This window comes from Aquarana catesbeiana, linkage group LG05, assembly GCF_042186555.1.
Source record: "Aquarana catesbeiana isolate 2022-GZ linkage group LG05, ASM4218655v1, whole genome shotgun sequence".
Taxonomy (NCBI): Eukaryota; Metazoa; Chordata; class Amphibia; order Anura; family Ranidae; genus Aquarana; species Aquarana catesbeiana.
The window spans coordinates 566511149-566527696 of NC_133328.1; the positions used below are offsets into that span (position 1 = coordinate 566511149).

Here is a 16548-nt window from a genome sequence, read left to right on the forward strand (position 1 = left end):
GTGGTATGATAATGATCTTTGTGTGTTCTTAGAATATGTTAGACATGTGATGGAAAAAGATGCACATTATTTGAAATTTAAAAATATTTGATAACACGGTGTTCCTCTATGTTGGCTATAGTAAGTCAAATATCTGACAGTTTTAATAAACAACTTTCAGGATAGAACTATAGGAGCTGCCATCATTTTACTTGTTTTGGAAGGTGAAAGCTGGGCTGTCACTCTTCACTTTATTTTTTTTTGCAAGTACCTGACCCAGAACCAGTATGTTGCCAGTGATGTGTTAGAAAACCCGATATGTTTAGTCTTGTTCCAGGTATAAAACGCACTAGATTAATACTGCAAGCTTCAAAGCTGCAGTCTTTTAAGACAAGCTGGCATTAACCATGACCATATTTCTGACCTGACCGGTTCCTGTTAATGCGTATGCAAAGGCAAATTTTATTTTTTAAGTTTTGGATAGAGTAATAAGGGGTCAGACCATTTTGTGTCAAGGGTTTTTTTTTTTTTTTTGGATATCCATGTCCCTGTTTGGAAGATCCACCCTCCTACTTGTCCTGGTGACCATTGTCAAGCATAAGGGGAAGTCAAAATTTGTTGTCACCAAAGCAAGAGATTTCTCTAATGTCCTGTTTTGTCTTCAGGAAAAGAAGTGGAGGAAAATCTCCATAGCAGGACACAGAAACCTGATAGGTTTAATCCTTCCCTACTCTTTAAAAAGAAAATTCCCTTTACATACATTTTAACCACTTGCCATGCATAACCTGATTATAAATGGCCTGGGTTTCAAGTGGTAAAGCAAACTCACAGCTGTAGCTGCAACCGTAAGCTTGGGATCGTTTTTTTATTTTTATTTTTTTCAGCTGAGTTTTCTTACAGTATATACATGGATAACGCCCTTCTTCACAACCACATACCTACAACTGGCAATACACATCACTCAATATATATATTGCTCATTCAGTGTCAGTGTTTAACCCTTTGGGTTGCAATGTGTCTAAACGGTTTATCCAATGCACTTCCCTTTTTCTTAGTTCTAGTTCTGTTACCCCCTCGTCTATTAATGTAAACTCCGTCTATAACCATATACCTTAATTGTGACACTGTATGATTCTTTTCTATAAAATGTCTAGACAATGGTAACTTCTCCAGTTTATCTCGGATTGAGTATTTGTGCCTTTCAATCCTGTCTTTCACCTTTTTGTGTTTCTCCTACATAAATAAGTCCGCATGGACACTTGATAATATATATCACATAAGATGATTGACAAGTGAAATAATCTTTAATATTTATATTTTATCCCTTATGTGGGTGACAAAAGCTTTTGCCTTTGATCATGCTAGTACACTGGATGCAAGAAAGACAAGGAAAAGATCCATGATTAGGTGAACCCAAAAATGCGAGGGGTGGGAGTACAGTACTGGTCTGATTTGACCAGTTTATCGTGTAAAGTTCTTCCTCTACAATACGAGGATATGGAGGGTGGTAAAATTCAGGGACATTCGGTTAATTCTTATTTATTATGGACCAGTGTTTTTCAATGACATTATTGATTTGGTTAGAGAATGGGTGGAATTGGGAAATGAAAGGCATCCTACGACTCTTGTTTTTATCTTTATTACAATGTAAATGGGTGTGTTCTTGATGAACTATATCACTGGAATACCCCTGTTGATGCAGTCTGACTTCCATTTCATCCAACCTTTCTTCTCTGTTAATGGATTTGTTAGTAATTCTAGATACCCGATTCAACTGACTCCTGCGTATAGATTTAAATACCCCTGGTGGATGGAAACTATAATAATAATAATTATAATAATAAAACTCACTGACCTTTTATACACACACTAATTACAAGCAAACAGATCACAGGTGAGGATGGTTACCTTTTTTAATAGCCATTCAAACCCCTTTGTGTCAATTTGTGTGCATGTTATCACCAAAATCACCAGGGTATGTAAACTTTTGATCAGGGTCATTTGGGTAGTTTGTTGTCATTTATGATTTAAAAAGAGTAAGCACAGTTGATTGATAATAAATGACTTCAGCCAAACACTAATCATGAGTGAAAGAAGAAAAGTTTGTTATCGTTCATATTCTCTGAAAAATGGCCAAGAAATCATAAATTCTGCCAGGGTATGTAAACTTATGAGCACAACTGTGTGTGTGTGTAAAATATATATATATAATCACACATAATGTGTGTGAGAGCTGCGCTAGCCTGACGCAGATATGTGTCGCATAAACCTCAGAACCAATAAATATGTGCAATCGCTTATAATCATCAACCTCTAACAAATAATTGGAATATGTTCATGATTATAAGTGATTGCACACATGTATTGGTTTTGTGGTTTATGCAGATATCTGCTTTCACGTACAGCATATGAGTTTCTCACATAAATTTCACAAAAAAATTGGGTATTATAATGTGCATTAAAATGTTAGTGTAGTGTTTTACTGAAAATATGTGATAAACCGTTGCATGAATATTGTACAAGATAAAACAAAAAAAAAAAACACTTAAGGAGAAAATTGCAACTACCAATATTTTATTTAACAGTATTTTTCAGAAAATACATACTTTTGGGGGGGGGGGTTTAAGTAAATTTTCTATCAAATAATGCGGATTTGAATGTGTGTGGAAAAAAAAATGCCCCAGACATGAAGTGGTCTTAAATTCAAGCAGTATTGTTAGCAAATTAAAAACTGCATAAACTATTTTGATTAACTTGATTGCCTGTTTGAGGTGAGCATTTGTTCACTGGGCTTGTGATCTTTTAGGAAGTTGACAGTAATACTGTACAGTTGTTATGGTAGAAGTCATAGCTGGATCCATCTGATTGTAAAAATCTAACGACGCGTGTTCTTTCAACCAGAGAGGACTAAGACCTGGAAGGTCTAATAGCATCTACATCCTAAAGACACTAAAGCAAAGGCTGAAGTGAATCTGCATAGACCAAGGGGTATAGCAAATAAGGAGAGGAGCAGCCTTTTGGTGTTCTGCAGGCAGGGCATATACCCCATGAGTATGCTGGGTTCCTTATAGAGACGGGAACTCCACACAGTACAATTATAACTTCTATCAGGTGGTCAATCATGGAAATTCAGTAATTGCCTTTTATATACCATAGCAAAAGTTCCAGTTTTCCTGCCTAAAGTTTCCGAATATTTTTGCATTGGATTACAGCAATCTTCAGTGAGTCGACGCAAAAAGGAAGAGGAGGATGACCTAGATGAGGATGATGACGATGGGTCAACTGAAGAGGAAAACTGACATAATTCCAAATCCCATGTTTTTTGTCTTGAAACTTTTTAGAAGGAGGAGGGAGAGACAGCTGGTTTGTTTTATATAAGAAAATATAAAACGTTAGAATGTGAGATCTTCATCTACAATACAGATTATCTGAGATTATATCTTCAGCTACACTACAGACAAGTACCTTCTGGGTCAGCATGAAATCAAGTTCTACCCATGTAATGGTGTAAGGACATCACAGATATGTGATATCTGAAGTGTCTAAATGTTGGTTACTCTTCTAATTTCTTTCAATCACTAAGCTCTTGGACTTTCTGACAAGACATTCCATTGTACTTTACAGAGTGCACATTTAGAAAAAATCTATTAACTGTTGTGCTATTTTTTTTGTTTTTAAGAATGCGGGAGGAATCTTATTACTATGTGTGCAGACTTTGAGGTTAATTTTTTATTCTCTAGCCTTAAAAGGAAAATAAACTGTAAATCAAATCCCCCCCCCATACCACTTCTCTTATAGACACGGTAAAGGAAATTGCTGATCTCAAATTTAGAATCTTTTAGTTACTTGATGCTGTGGCAAGTTCTCCTGCAGGTTGTACTCCAGCCAGTGCATATGCACCAGGCCTGGGCAGATAGAATAATAGGTGTGTTAGGGTTGTTACAGGCTGATCGTTATTCTCCATACTCAGGGCTAACTCGTGCACATCGGCTGAAATACAGGGTGCAGGAGAACAGGGTGCTGCAAGATTGAGCCTAGGTTCACACTGGTGCGATGCACACTGGTGGAAACGCAGTGACTCCTGTACGTATCCCGCACCGCATTGAAATCGCACTCTGTTCATGGGATCTGCTGTGGGTGTCGCTGTTAAATTAACACCCCAAAACCGCTCGCAAAACAGTGCTTTTGCTAGAATCGGATCGCATGGCTGTGAACACCGATGTGATCTGATTCAGGTGCAGGGAAAAAAAGGTCCTGCACCATTTTGATGCGGGGCGATTTGAGCCATACAAAATGAATGATAATAAAGTGATTTCGCGCTTCAAATCTATCACATAAAAGCATATATGTGCATACAACTGTATAGATAAAATGTGTTCTACGAATATAAATCAACAGTGCAAACATATAAAGTGCAAAGTGCTAATAAAAGTTATAATTCAAAGTGTTGGTGTGCATAAATAAATCAAAAGTTCATAATGTGTTTCATTCACTGGGAACATGTGTTGGAGGGGAGAAGTGATGGTGATATCCTTAAAAATGAAGGGATCCGGTGAGACCGGGCTCTCTAAACTCTCACCTTAAGTAAGATGAACTTAGGCATCAAACAGGTTCTGTATTAGATGTTGTAATTCAGGTAGGGCTTCTCTGATGATATAGTGATCCTCCCGATATATAAACCTATCAAAAAGATGGAAAGGAGGGGGGTGCGGGTTGCCCACCTGGGCTCCACCAATCCGGTGGGATGTATAGGGAAGGGAGAGAAAGAGGCCTCCAATAGTGTAGTAGAGTTATGTAAAATAGAGTTTATTAGAATAATAGGGTGGTCTCTTACATTAAAAACGAATAAAAACAGCATGGATTACAAAATGATAGATCAGAGCGGCGTCTGAATGAATGGCTCAAATCACCCTGCATAGACATTGTGTGTGATTTGCATGGGAATGCAGTGCGAGCCCTGTGCAAATTACATGTGGTGTACCGCATCGCACAAGTGTGAACTCAGGCTCAAACGCAAGGAGCCTCTAGTCTATTTCTGAGATGTATAGTTTGATTTACAACAAAAGAGTTAGGGATGGGATACAGAAATGTAAATATTTACCCTTTAGGTTCTCCTTATTAGTATGCATTGGAAGGTAGTATGCAAGCTACATTGTTTATTTTTGGGTAAAAATTATTCAACTGTGCCTTAAAATCTTATACCTCAGTGTTATGGCCCGCAGGGGGGGGGGGGGGGGTGTTAAAAGTATTCTTGTGAGTTAAGTATTGTCTATATACATTTTCTTGCCAAAATTTAAAGGGGAAGTGTGCATTAATGGACTGCTTCCATATCCTAAACCTAAAGGATTTATACAGACAACAGCAGTGGGCCTTTCTATAAAGTCTTTCTGATTGATGCAGCAGATAAACTTGAGATGATCTATAAATGTGCCCTCGACTTCAGAACATCAGTGCACTTTGGTAACAAATATCCTTCATTTTTAATTCTTATGGTTAAGACCATAGGCGATTCTGTTGCTGGCAACCCTTTTCCAGCAACAGATTTACTAAGCTTAATTTTCATTCCAGGAAGCAGATCCTTCGTTATCTGATTTATGCTAAAAATCAGTCCCTAGAAAGGGAATGTTGGGTGGGCAACAAAATGCTAATAAGAGTAATGACAGAATAGCTCTATGGAACAATGTAGGCCGTTTTTTTTTTTGTTGTTTTTTTTGTTTTTTTTCGGTCATTAGATTGCCTGTGTCATAATGTGAATTACTCTAAATCACCATGCTGTGGAAGTATGCCAAGGTGCAAACTTGACACAGAGGCACATGGAATGCACATCACTTCATTGCAATCAAGAACATGGCATTACCTGAATCATCAAATCAGTTTCAAGCAGCCATAATAATAATATACTATCTGCCTTCTGTAGTCAGACTGTAAAATATCAACCCGTCATAAATATTGTTCCAACAACAAAGCTCTGGCAGTATTAAGATTGCAAGGAAACTCATTTATTCTGTTTTTCTCTTATTCAAAACTGATGTCATCCACCACCAGCCAGATTCTCCATTGGTCCAAAGAAACATTTCTAGTTTTGGCTCAAAACACACATAAAGGAAGTCTTGAAGACCCTTATTGACCACTGCCCCAGTCAGCTCTAAAAGGAGTAATGCATGTTGGGTGAGGTTGTGCTTTACTGTTGTAGTTCAGCTGGCCTCTTCTTTTCCTTTTATCTTATTACTTATATATATTGTATGAGTTTTATATTTGGTATGTATTCTATAAAAATGTGTATTTTGTGATTTTCTTTTTTTAATGTGTGTATGTATTATACCTGAAATTTACAATAATAAAATATTTGCTACAGTTGTCCTTTCTATTGAGGTTAATATGATTATCTTTTCTTTTTAAAATTACCATTAGCTTGTACACTCAAGCCTTTCTAACACAAGTCTTTCCTGTTTAAGTTACAGTTCTGAACACAAGGCAATAAGCTACAGCTTTGGTTTTACCTGGGGCTCTGCTTCCCTAAAATATTTCATTTATCCCCATGCAGCAGAGTAAGCAAGGAAATGTACGTTTAGAAGATGACCAGAAATATTCTTTTACTTTTGCATCTTTACACTGGCAGAGTTCTCTTTTATGCCCCAACATCAGAAAAATGTTTACGATCTCAGGTCAGGAGAGCAGGAAAGGTGATCACAATATCTTGTTCTACTGATTTTCATTCAGTATAGGAGACAAAAACTGGGGGCAATGCAGGTAAGACACAGGGGGGGGGGGGGACACAAAAACAGACACACAGCAGGGGCAAGGCTGGAGTGTACAGCAGAACTGACTGTGATTATTATTAATTTTTTTTTTCTGACTTCCTTATCAAAGGCAGCCACAGCTAGGCCACTGGCTTTCTCAATTAGAGGACAGCAATAGCAATCTACAGTATATTGCGCTCTCTTCACAGGTGTACTTTTATTGACTGACCTTTGCTTTCTTTAACCACTTTAGTGCCACGCTATAGCCAAAAGATGGCTACAGCGCGGCTGTCTAGTTCTGGGAGGGCGTCCATAGATGTCCTCTAAGAAACGTGCCCCTTGGGGTGCACGCTGTGTCTTTTAGACACAGCTGATCACAGATCGTAGTAAAGGGCCAATCACAGCGGTCCTTTACCATGTGATCAGCTGTGTCCAATCACAGCTGATCACATGTAAACCGACTTGCCGGCAGTCCTTTCCTCACGCTATGTCTGTATGAGGAAAGAAGAGCCAATAACGAGCAAGGCTCTCGGTACATTCTTGCCATTGATCAGCAGTGCATCTTATTCATGCCCATCTGTGCTGCCTCATCAGCGCACATCAGTGAAGAAAAATTGCTTATTTGCAAACTTTTATAACAGAAACTCAGAAAAAATTTTGTTTTTAGGTTTTTTTTTTTCATTTGTTTAGCAAAAGATTTAAAAAAAAAAAAAACAGTGGTGATTAAATACCATCAAAAGAAAGCTCCATCTGTCTCTAAAAAACGATCAAAATTTCATATGGGTACAGTGTTTGATGACCACATGAATGTCATTCGAAGTGCGACAGTGCTGAAAACTGGCCTGGGCAGGAAGAGGGTAAAAGTGTTCGTATTGAAGTGGTTAAAGGGTTGGTTCACCTTTCCCAAAATCTGCCTATGGAGATGAAAACCAACTGTGCACTGTGATTACAGTTGAATAATGGCCCTGCTGTAGGTGTGGGCCATTTATGTACCTCCTGAGTCAGTCTGAAAAACTCTCAATAGCGTTCCCCCTGTTCTGCCTTGTTACTCGAACATTGCTAGATGATCCCTGCGTATGTGTGGTTTGCTGTCAGCTCTGTCAGAGCAGCACTGAGCTCAGCGCTACTGCAACAGGGAAGAGAGTGCACATGCAGAGGGATTTGCATCGGACCTCACTTCTGTGATGGTAGGGTTGATCAGTAATGGCAGGGATCATCTTAGTAGTGTGCTGTCAATAAGGCAGGATAGGGGAATGCCATCTCTGGGGGGTTTTCAGCCAGGCTCCGTGAGGTATGTAAATCGCTTCACCTATAGTAAGGGCATTATCCAACTTTAATCACTGCACAGCTGGTTTCATCTACAGGTGCCCCTCACCTGCATAGACAGATTTTTGGAAAAGGTAAACTAACCCTTTAAAGCCTATCTTAGAGTAAAGTAAGAATCCTCCCTTCCAATAGGGCTGTATTGGTACTACAAAGGTTAAATGTTAATTTACATTTAGGGGACTTGGTAAAGCAGATTAAGGGCTTGTTTACATTAGCATTAGCCTTCTGAAGAGGGATCTGTAGTGGAGTTGTTTTATTGCCTCTGCACTGCCTGTTTTACCCCTAAAAACATGCACTACCATACCACAACCACATGCATTGCATGTGGTTGCAATGTGACCACATTCAGCAGGCAGTAGTGGCTGTCAAACGTGACAACAGGGAGAACCTTTCCCATGCTGCAATGCGTGGCATTTACACTCTGCGTATTATGCACGCTTGACCCAAAGCAAAGTAGGCTTGGGTGCTATTAAACTATACCCTGTAAGCCACTCCCACTGCACAATTTGGCCACACCCAACATTTGGTATAGCATGCTGCTATTATCCCCACCCCTAATAAAAGTGGGTGTGGTCAGTAGGGTGCCCACGGATTTCATTTTAAAAATCTGATCTCCTTAAGCCAGGAGGAAAATCTCATTTGCTGGCAATTTAAAATAAATTTTGCTTTGTAAATGTCAGTGCTAAAAAAAATATATGTAAAAAAAATAAAAATAAATCACTGCTCCCAGCCAAATTTTATTTTTTTTTTTTGTACTGGCCCTGTTCTGTACCCCTTTAAGGCACCTTCCACACAGGGCAGATTCCACCAGCTCAGTGTGGAATCTATCTAGCAGATGCAGCCTGCTCTCCTCTATAGGCGGTCAGATGTAAACAGACCATCTGTCTGTTTACACCCGACTGCCATTTGATCCACCAGATCAAAACTCATCACTTCAGAGAAGCCTATCCTGCCTCTAACAACTGAACTTTTAATGCTTCCGTCAGCTTATAACATTTTGTATGACTTGCTCCACCCTATTAGATTGTAGGCTCTTTTAAACAGGGCCCTCTTGTATTTTATTGCAATTATATTGTCTCCCTTTATATTGTAAAGCACTGTGCAAACTGTTGGCAATATATAAATCCTGTATAATAATGCTTCAAGGTTATGGAGATAACGCCATCTTGTCCTATCGTTTGAACAGAATAAGGAAGGTATAGAACTTCTGTCATGTTTTTAAGTTGAATAAATTCAATAACAAAAATTGTTGCGCTGTACCTTTAAATTCAAATCATATAGCACCATATATATATGAACATGTGCATTCACACAATACATAGATCCACCATGTGCAGGAGTGACAGCATCTTGTGCCAGAGAATGAAGAGGCCCAAAGACCGGCACGCAGAAGAACTGTCTGCATGTTTGTCCTAGGAGAGTGACCTAAAACAGTGTTGATTTTAAACACAATGTAATAGGATTTATAACAGCTTACCTGAAAAATCCTTTTGAGTAAATCACGGGACACAGAGCCACAGTATTTACTGAATGGGTTATATAGGCACCGCTAGGTGATGGACACTGGCACACCCTAGACAGGAAGTTTAGCCCCCTATATAACCCCTCCCCTTACTGGGAGTACCTCAGTTTTGTTGCAAAGCAAAATATGTGTATTAGAAGAGGGGAGGGACCTCTGTGTACTGTGATGTACTTGAAGAAATGGATTTTACAGGTAAGCTGTTATAAAAATCCTATTTTCTTTTTTGTACATCACGGGACACAGAGCCACAGTATTTACTGAATGGGATGTCCCAGAGGGGGAGGGAGACACAAACAAATGTAGGGTGCAATCAGACCTGAGGACTTTGTACCGCTGCCTGCAGCACACTGCGCCCAAAGGCGATATCCTCATGCCTTCTCACATCCACCTGATAGAATCTGGTGAATGTATGTACTGAAAATCAAGTTGCGGCCTTGTAGATTTGAGCCATGGAGGCCTGGTGATGCACTGCCCATGAAGCACTAACAGCCCTGGTAGAGTGCGCTTTGATTTGAATAGGTGGAACTTTCCTCTTCAAACCATAAGCTTGAACAATTACCTGTCAAATCCACTTAGCAATAGTACATTTCAACGCTGCCTGTCCTTTTTTAGGAAATCCAGGCAACATAAACGAAACATCCGTTTTGCGAATCTGAGCAGTCGCTTCCAAATAGGTTTTGACCGCTCTCACTACATCCAGAGAATGTAGTGACTTTTCTTCCGTAGAACAGGGTTCTGGAAAAAATGAAGGCAGAACAATATCCTGGTTTAGATGAAAACCTGAAACCACCTTCGGTAGAAAGCTAGGATGAGGACGCAATACTACTCTATCCTTATGAATAATTAAATATGGCTCTCTATAAGAAAGAGCCGCCAGTTCTGATACCCTTCTTGCAGAAGAAATGGCTACCAGAAAAATTAGCTTCCTTGTCCAAAGGACCAAGGGAATATGTTGTATCGGCTCAAAAGGCTGTTTCTGTAATGCCGACAGAACTAAATTCAAGTCCCAAGGGTTCAGGGGAGCTCTAATTTACCCCCTGTATAAAGCTTCGAACCAAAGAATACGAAGCAAGCGGACGATGAAACAATACCGATGAGATAGTACTCAAGGCCAGCTTCATCTCTAACCCCATTTGCAGAAATCAAGGATTCTCCCTATGACATACTTTCTGGGATGCCAACCCCTGGATTCACACCAGGAGACATATGCCTTCCAGACTCTATAATAAATTACTCTGGAAGCTGGCTTTCTTGCATTAATCAAGGTAGAAATTACTGAGCCTGAAAGCCCACGATTCTTCAGAATGTGGGTTTCAATAGCCAAACCGTTAAATTTAGCATTTGTAAGGTAGGATGGAACACTGGTCCCTGCGATAGCAGGTCTGGACGTGATGACAGGGTCCACGGGGGCCCTACCACCAACTTTACTATTTCTGCATACCAAGATCTTCTGGGCCACACTGGGGCCACCAGAAGCACTGACTTCTTTTCCTGCTTGATCCTGTGAAGAAGTCGTGGTAGCAACAGAATAGGAGGGAATGCATAAATCGGTGAGAACTGATCCCATGGAGTCACCAACATATCTGTCCCGCATGCAAGTGGATCCCTTGTTCTTGACACAAAATTGTCAATCTTGTTGTTGAACCTGGACGCAAACAGATCCACGTCCGGGATCCCCCATCTTTTGGCATATAGCCAGGAAGATGTCGGGTTGAAGAGACCATTCCCCTGGAACAACTGCTGGCGACTTAAGTAGTCCACCTGCGAGTTCTCTACCCCTGGAATGAAGATTGCCGATATGCACCTCGCCCTGGGCTGCACGACTCCTGGTGCCCCCTTGGTGATTGATATAAGCCACTGCTGTGGCATTGTCGGATTGGATCCTGACAGGACAACCCTGCAACCTGAATGTCCAGGCCTTTAGGGCTAGGTACGCCGCCCGAGTCTCTAGAAAGTTGATGGGTAAGGTCCTCTCGATTTTGGACCATTTCCCCTGGACAATCATCTGTTCCAGAACTGCTCCCCAACCCGAAATGCTGGCATCTGTTGTTACCACCTTCCAGGTAACTGGTAAAAATGATTTCCCTTTCCGCAGATACTTGGGTACCAACCACCAACTAAGGCTCTGACGCACTATTGGCAACAAGCCCATCGGAAAATCTAACGCCTGGACTTTCTTGTTCCAGGCAGACAGGATAATGTTTTGCAGCAGTCTTGAATGAAACTGAGCATAGGGAACCGCTTCAAACGAAGCCACCATCTTTCCCAACAACCTCATACAAAGGCGAATAGAAGGACCCTTCTTTGCCCTGACTACCTGAACCAGTTCCTTTATGGCGCTGATTTTTGCCTGGGGTAAAAACACCCTCTTCTGGGTTGTATCTATAACCAGACCCAAGTACTCTAGTCTTCTTACTGGTTTTAAAGAAGATTTCTCTAGGTTGAGGTCCCAACCTAGGTATTCCAGGTAGTTGACTGTGGTGACCAAGCTTTGGTCTAAGCGGGCTACCGACCAGTCTATTAAGAGCAGGTCGTCTAGGTACGCTATAATCGTTATACCCTGAGCCCTTAATCTGGCCAGAGGAGGAGCCAGGACCTTTGTAAACACCCGAGGTGCAGTAGCTAGACCGAAAGATAGAGCTACAAACTGAAAATGACGTTTTTCCACTTCGAAGCGCAGATATTTCTGATGAGCAGGGAAAATAGGTACATGCAGGTATGCATCCTTGATGTCTATTGATGCCAGAAGTTCTCCTTGTAGGATGGAGACTACTGATCGGATTGATTCCATGCAAAAATATCGAATTTTAAGGAACCGGTTTAGATCTTTGAGATCTAGGATGGGTCTGACACCCCCATTTGGCTTTGGCACCGTGAAAAGGTTTGAAAAAAACCCCAAACCCTGCTCTTCCATGGGAATATACAAATACCATACTGGTGACCCCACAATAGGAATAAAACTTTTTCGCAGAAGAGAGTTTAACAAGACTCGTGGCCACTCATTAAAATTAGAAGAAAAGAGGTTTAACCTTAAACTACGCAGAGGGTTCTTTACTGTAAGAGCAGCAAGGATGTGGAATGCCCTTCCACAGGCGGTGGTCTCAGCGGGGGGCATTGATAGGTTCAAGAAACTATTAGATAAGCACCTGAATGACCGCAACATACAGGGATATACAATGTAATACTGACATATAATCACACACATAGGTTGGACTTGTGTCTTTTTTTCAGCCTCACCTAATATGTAACCACCATGATTACTTTTTGCGACAAAAGTCGCTCCAACGCTTTGAAAGAGAGACTTCTTTTTCTCTGGGTCTTTGGGAACATTTGATCTGAGGAAACGAGGGGATGGGAATTCTCAGAACTCTAGTTTGTAACCTAGAGTTATTGTGGAGATCACCCATCTGTCCTGAAAATCCTCCTACCAGACCCTTGAGAACTGTAGCAGTCTTCCCCCCACTTGAACGAGCGGGGGCACCCCTTCATAAAGAGGCTTTAGAGTTCTGTCTTGTAGATTTCCTCCCCCAGGACTTCTTTTGTCCCTGGGGTTGACTCTGAGTTTTACCTCTTGAACCTGACGGTGGAGGCCGTCACGACTGCCTGGAGACTGATGCCCCTGGCACTGGAGAAAGAGCCCGTTTAAATGAGTGACGTTTACTCCTTTTTAAAAGGGTACTTTTCCCACTGGAGATTTTTTTGGATATAATTGTCCAAATCGTCCTCAAACAGCCTTACACCACGGAAGGGAAAAACAGCCAGGAGCTTCTTGCATGGCGTTTCGGCTGACCAGTTTTCCAACCACAAGATTCTACGCATAAGCACCAACCCAAACGTAAGGCGAGAGGTCTGAAGGATAGAATCTCTGATTGCGTCAACTGCAAAACACAAAGCCGCTGGCAGGTTGGCTAACTCCTCAAATCATCCCCAAACAGCCTTACACCATGGAAGGGAAAACCAGCCAGGAGCTTCTTGCATGGCGTTTCGGCTGACCAGTTTTCCAACCACAAGATTCTACGCATAAGCACCAACCCAAGCGTAAGGCGAGAGGTCTGAAGGATAGAATCTCTGATTGCGTCAACTACAAAACACAAAGCTGCTGGCAGGTTGGCTAACTCCCGGGCTTGCTGTTCAGGGAAAACCTTGAGCACCTGCTTCAAGTGATCTCTCAGGGATTGACATACTCCAATTGCCGCCACTGCAGGTTAAGCTACTGAACCTGCCAAGGAAAAAATGTTTTTTTAACAGGAATTCCAATTTCTTATCGGTTGGATCCCTAAGAATTTGGGCATTGTCAACAGGACAAGTCAAACTTTTATTCACAGAGGATATAGCAGCGTCAATTGCCGGTATACCTCACATCTTTGTGAATTTTTCCTCCATAGGATAAAGTGTTGAAAACTTTTTAGGAGGGGAAAAAAAATGTTTATCTGGGTGATCCCACTCAGAATAAATAAGCTTTTCCAGCAAGAAATGAACAGGAAAAGCATGCGCAGCTTGAGGAGGCTTCAGTGAACCCAAACAAGACGTGGGCTTTGCAACCAACTCAGTTACGGGTAACTTAAATGTGGAGCGGACCATTTCAGTAAGAGATTGCACCAGCAATTTCTCAGCCTGTGAAGCTGAAGAGGGTCCTTCCCCACTTGATTCCTCAGAAGGGGAGTCATCAGTCTCATCCCGGTCCTCTGAGGGGGATTCGTCTCCCCTTTCCCAGAGTTCCTCTGTTTGAGGGTCCTGGGTGGTAGAAGCCTAATGCGTTTTCTTCCACTTTGTGAAGATGCGATTAAGGCCATTAATCTTTCCTCTAATCCACTTATGGTTGAGGAAAAACCTCCTGAGTAATATATACATGGGCTGAAATGCCAGAAGCAGTTGCAGCCCCTGACCCCGAGGGCTCATTCTGACCAGCCTCCCTAAGTCTTTCAGGGGGAGATGGCGTTGCAGAGGGTGGTCCTTAGAGCCTGAGGGAGATCCCTTTGAGCCCCTATTTTTCGGGGTATTTGTACCTCCCCTTCTGTCCATAGTGCTAAGCACAAATGCAGAGGTACTATCAAAAATGCACCCACTGCTGAGCAAAATAGTCCAGCAACTGCTGCTGCTATCAAGGCTCAGTCTGATGCTAAGCAAATCTTGCCTGGGAATGCCTGTGTCACCCACACTCACATGCCATCCATCTGCTCTGTGTCCCTCCTTGAGCTATGTGCACCTGCAAAAAGTGCACTTTTATAGCCTTGTATAGTCAGCGTTGTGGGCGTTAAACCACGCTGACGTCGTGCTAATGCTCCGCCCCCCTCCTCCGACCACCCCTCTCACCCCCCCCCCATCTTTTTCAAAAAAAGACCACTTTTCCTGTGCGAGCCGAGGGCTCCCCGATCGAATCGCACATGGAGGGGAGGCTGGGGTGGAGGAGAGAGGAGGGCCGGTGGATGGAGAGCTGCCGTAATACCGCCGACTAACACATGGCCTCTAGCCTGAAGGAAGCTGTGGGGGGACGTTCCTGGAAAGAACCCCCCCCCCACATCCTACCTGGAGCATGGGCTGGGAGGAACCGTGCGGCTTGTGACACAGAGACGAGACTGACAAGCATGGAATCAGTTATGTGCTCTTGCCAGCCCCAGTAGGCATAGCAACATTTTTACTTAAAGGAGAAAACCCACAAGAATTCCTTAAAATCTAAAAAAATTCCTAAAAATTCCTTAGGAATCTCCCTTACCTTATCCGGCTGCAGGGTTCTGTGGTAACAGACCCAATCTTCACCGCTCAGGGTGGGCTCCGTTTTAGAAAACCTTCAGGCACTGGGGCCCCCTTTTTTTAATCGGGGGATCCACAGCCCTGGACCTGTAAAAAGCACCCCGCCAGGAATATGGCTGAATAAAACAAATACTGGATCCCGGGGGGTCCAGCTCTCTAAAAAGAGAAGCGTTACAGGCAAAACCTTTTTTTTTTTTGGACACGAGGCCTGGGTACCATTCGATTCGGCCTGGAAAAGGCACTCTGCATGGATCCGGTTGCAAGGCCTTCCCCAGCAAAGATTTCTCCAGCGGAGCTCAGCACAGCACGTCTTTACTCGTGGCCAACACCTTAGACACTGGCGAAAAAACTGAGGTACTCCCAGTAAGAGGAGGGGTTATATAGGGGGCTAAACTTCCTGTCTAGGGAATATAACCCATTCAGTAAATACTGTGGCTCTTTGTCCCATGATGTATGGAAAAGAAAAATTGCAGTTTACCAGTCCTTGGTGGTAACTGTGTTAGTTTTCAATTCTTAGGCTTTTTTTCCCCTATATTTCACCTGGTTATCTGGCCAGTAGCACACTTCCTGTCTTGGGATGCTTCCACTCTAGATGAAGGCACAACAGAGACATCTTTGGACAGCAGCATTGTCCGCCTGGGGTGATGGTAGTGTTAGATGCACTAGAAGATTTAGATGGACTTTTCTAACAAATTAAAGCTGAACTCTCCGTGTAACTTCTTAAGCCATTCCAGAAAAAGTTTTTCTTTTTGGGATAAAGGTTTTTCATAAATAAAAGCTGATCTTTGTAAGCACCCAAGTTAGTGTTAAATGGTTTGTCTCAACTCTCTAAATGCCACTTTTGCTGGACAGCTTGGTCTGTTAAAGTTGAAATCCGGCAGACTTGCTGGTTGGATCACCAGGTGAAAACTAAGGAGAATGCATAAAAGAAAAAAATATATATATAAGCACAGCCTAACACATTTTTGTTTTTGGGTTTCATACCGCTCTAAAGTATTGAGGCCTCTGGTACTAATATAGACCGTTATGTTCATTAAAGCAGAACTGTAGTTAAAGGATAAGTTCACCTTTCCTAACATGTTACAGACATATCCAGGTTGTGTAACATGTTAGTGATGCAGCAGCCCCTGCACTTCCTCGCACTTCCTCGCCCATCCGGCCATGTCATTCATTCACAGAGTTCTGTGAATGGGAGAACTACAACTACCATCATCCATTGTAGCTAATGGC

The 16548-nt window shown here is 42.0% G+C and overlaps 1 protein-coding gene across 1 annotated transcript in view; it reads left to right on the top strand.

Moving 5' to 3' along the window:
* Positions 1-6339, top strand: part of CIBAR1 (CBY1 interacting BAR domain containing 1) — a 48537-nt gene extending 42198 nt beyond the window's left edge. Inside the window, exon 9 of the mRNA XM_073631953.1 lies at positions 3192-6339. Within this exon, the coding sequence (XP_073488054.1) occupies positions 3192-3278 (87 nt within the window). The 3' untranslated portion in view covers positions 3279-6339. The remainder of the gene's footprint in view (positions 1-3191) is intronic.
* Positions 6340-16548: the final 10209 nt, after the last annotated feature.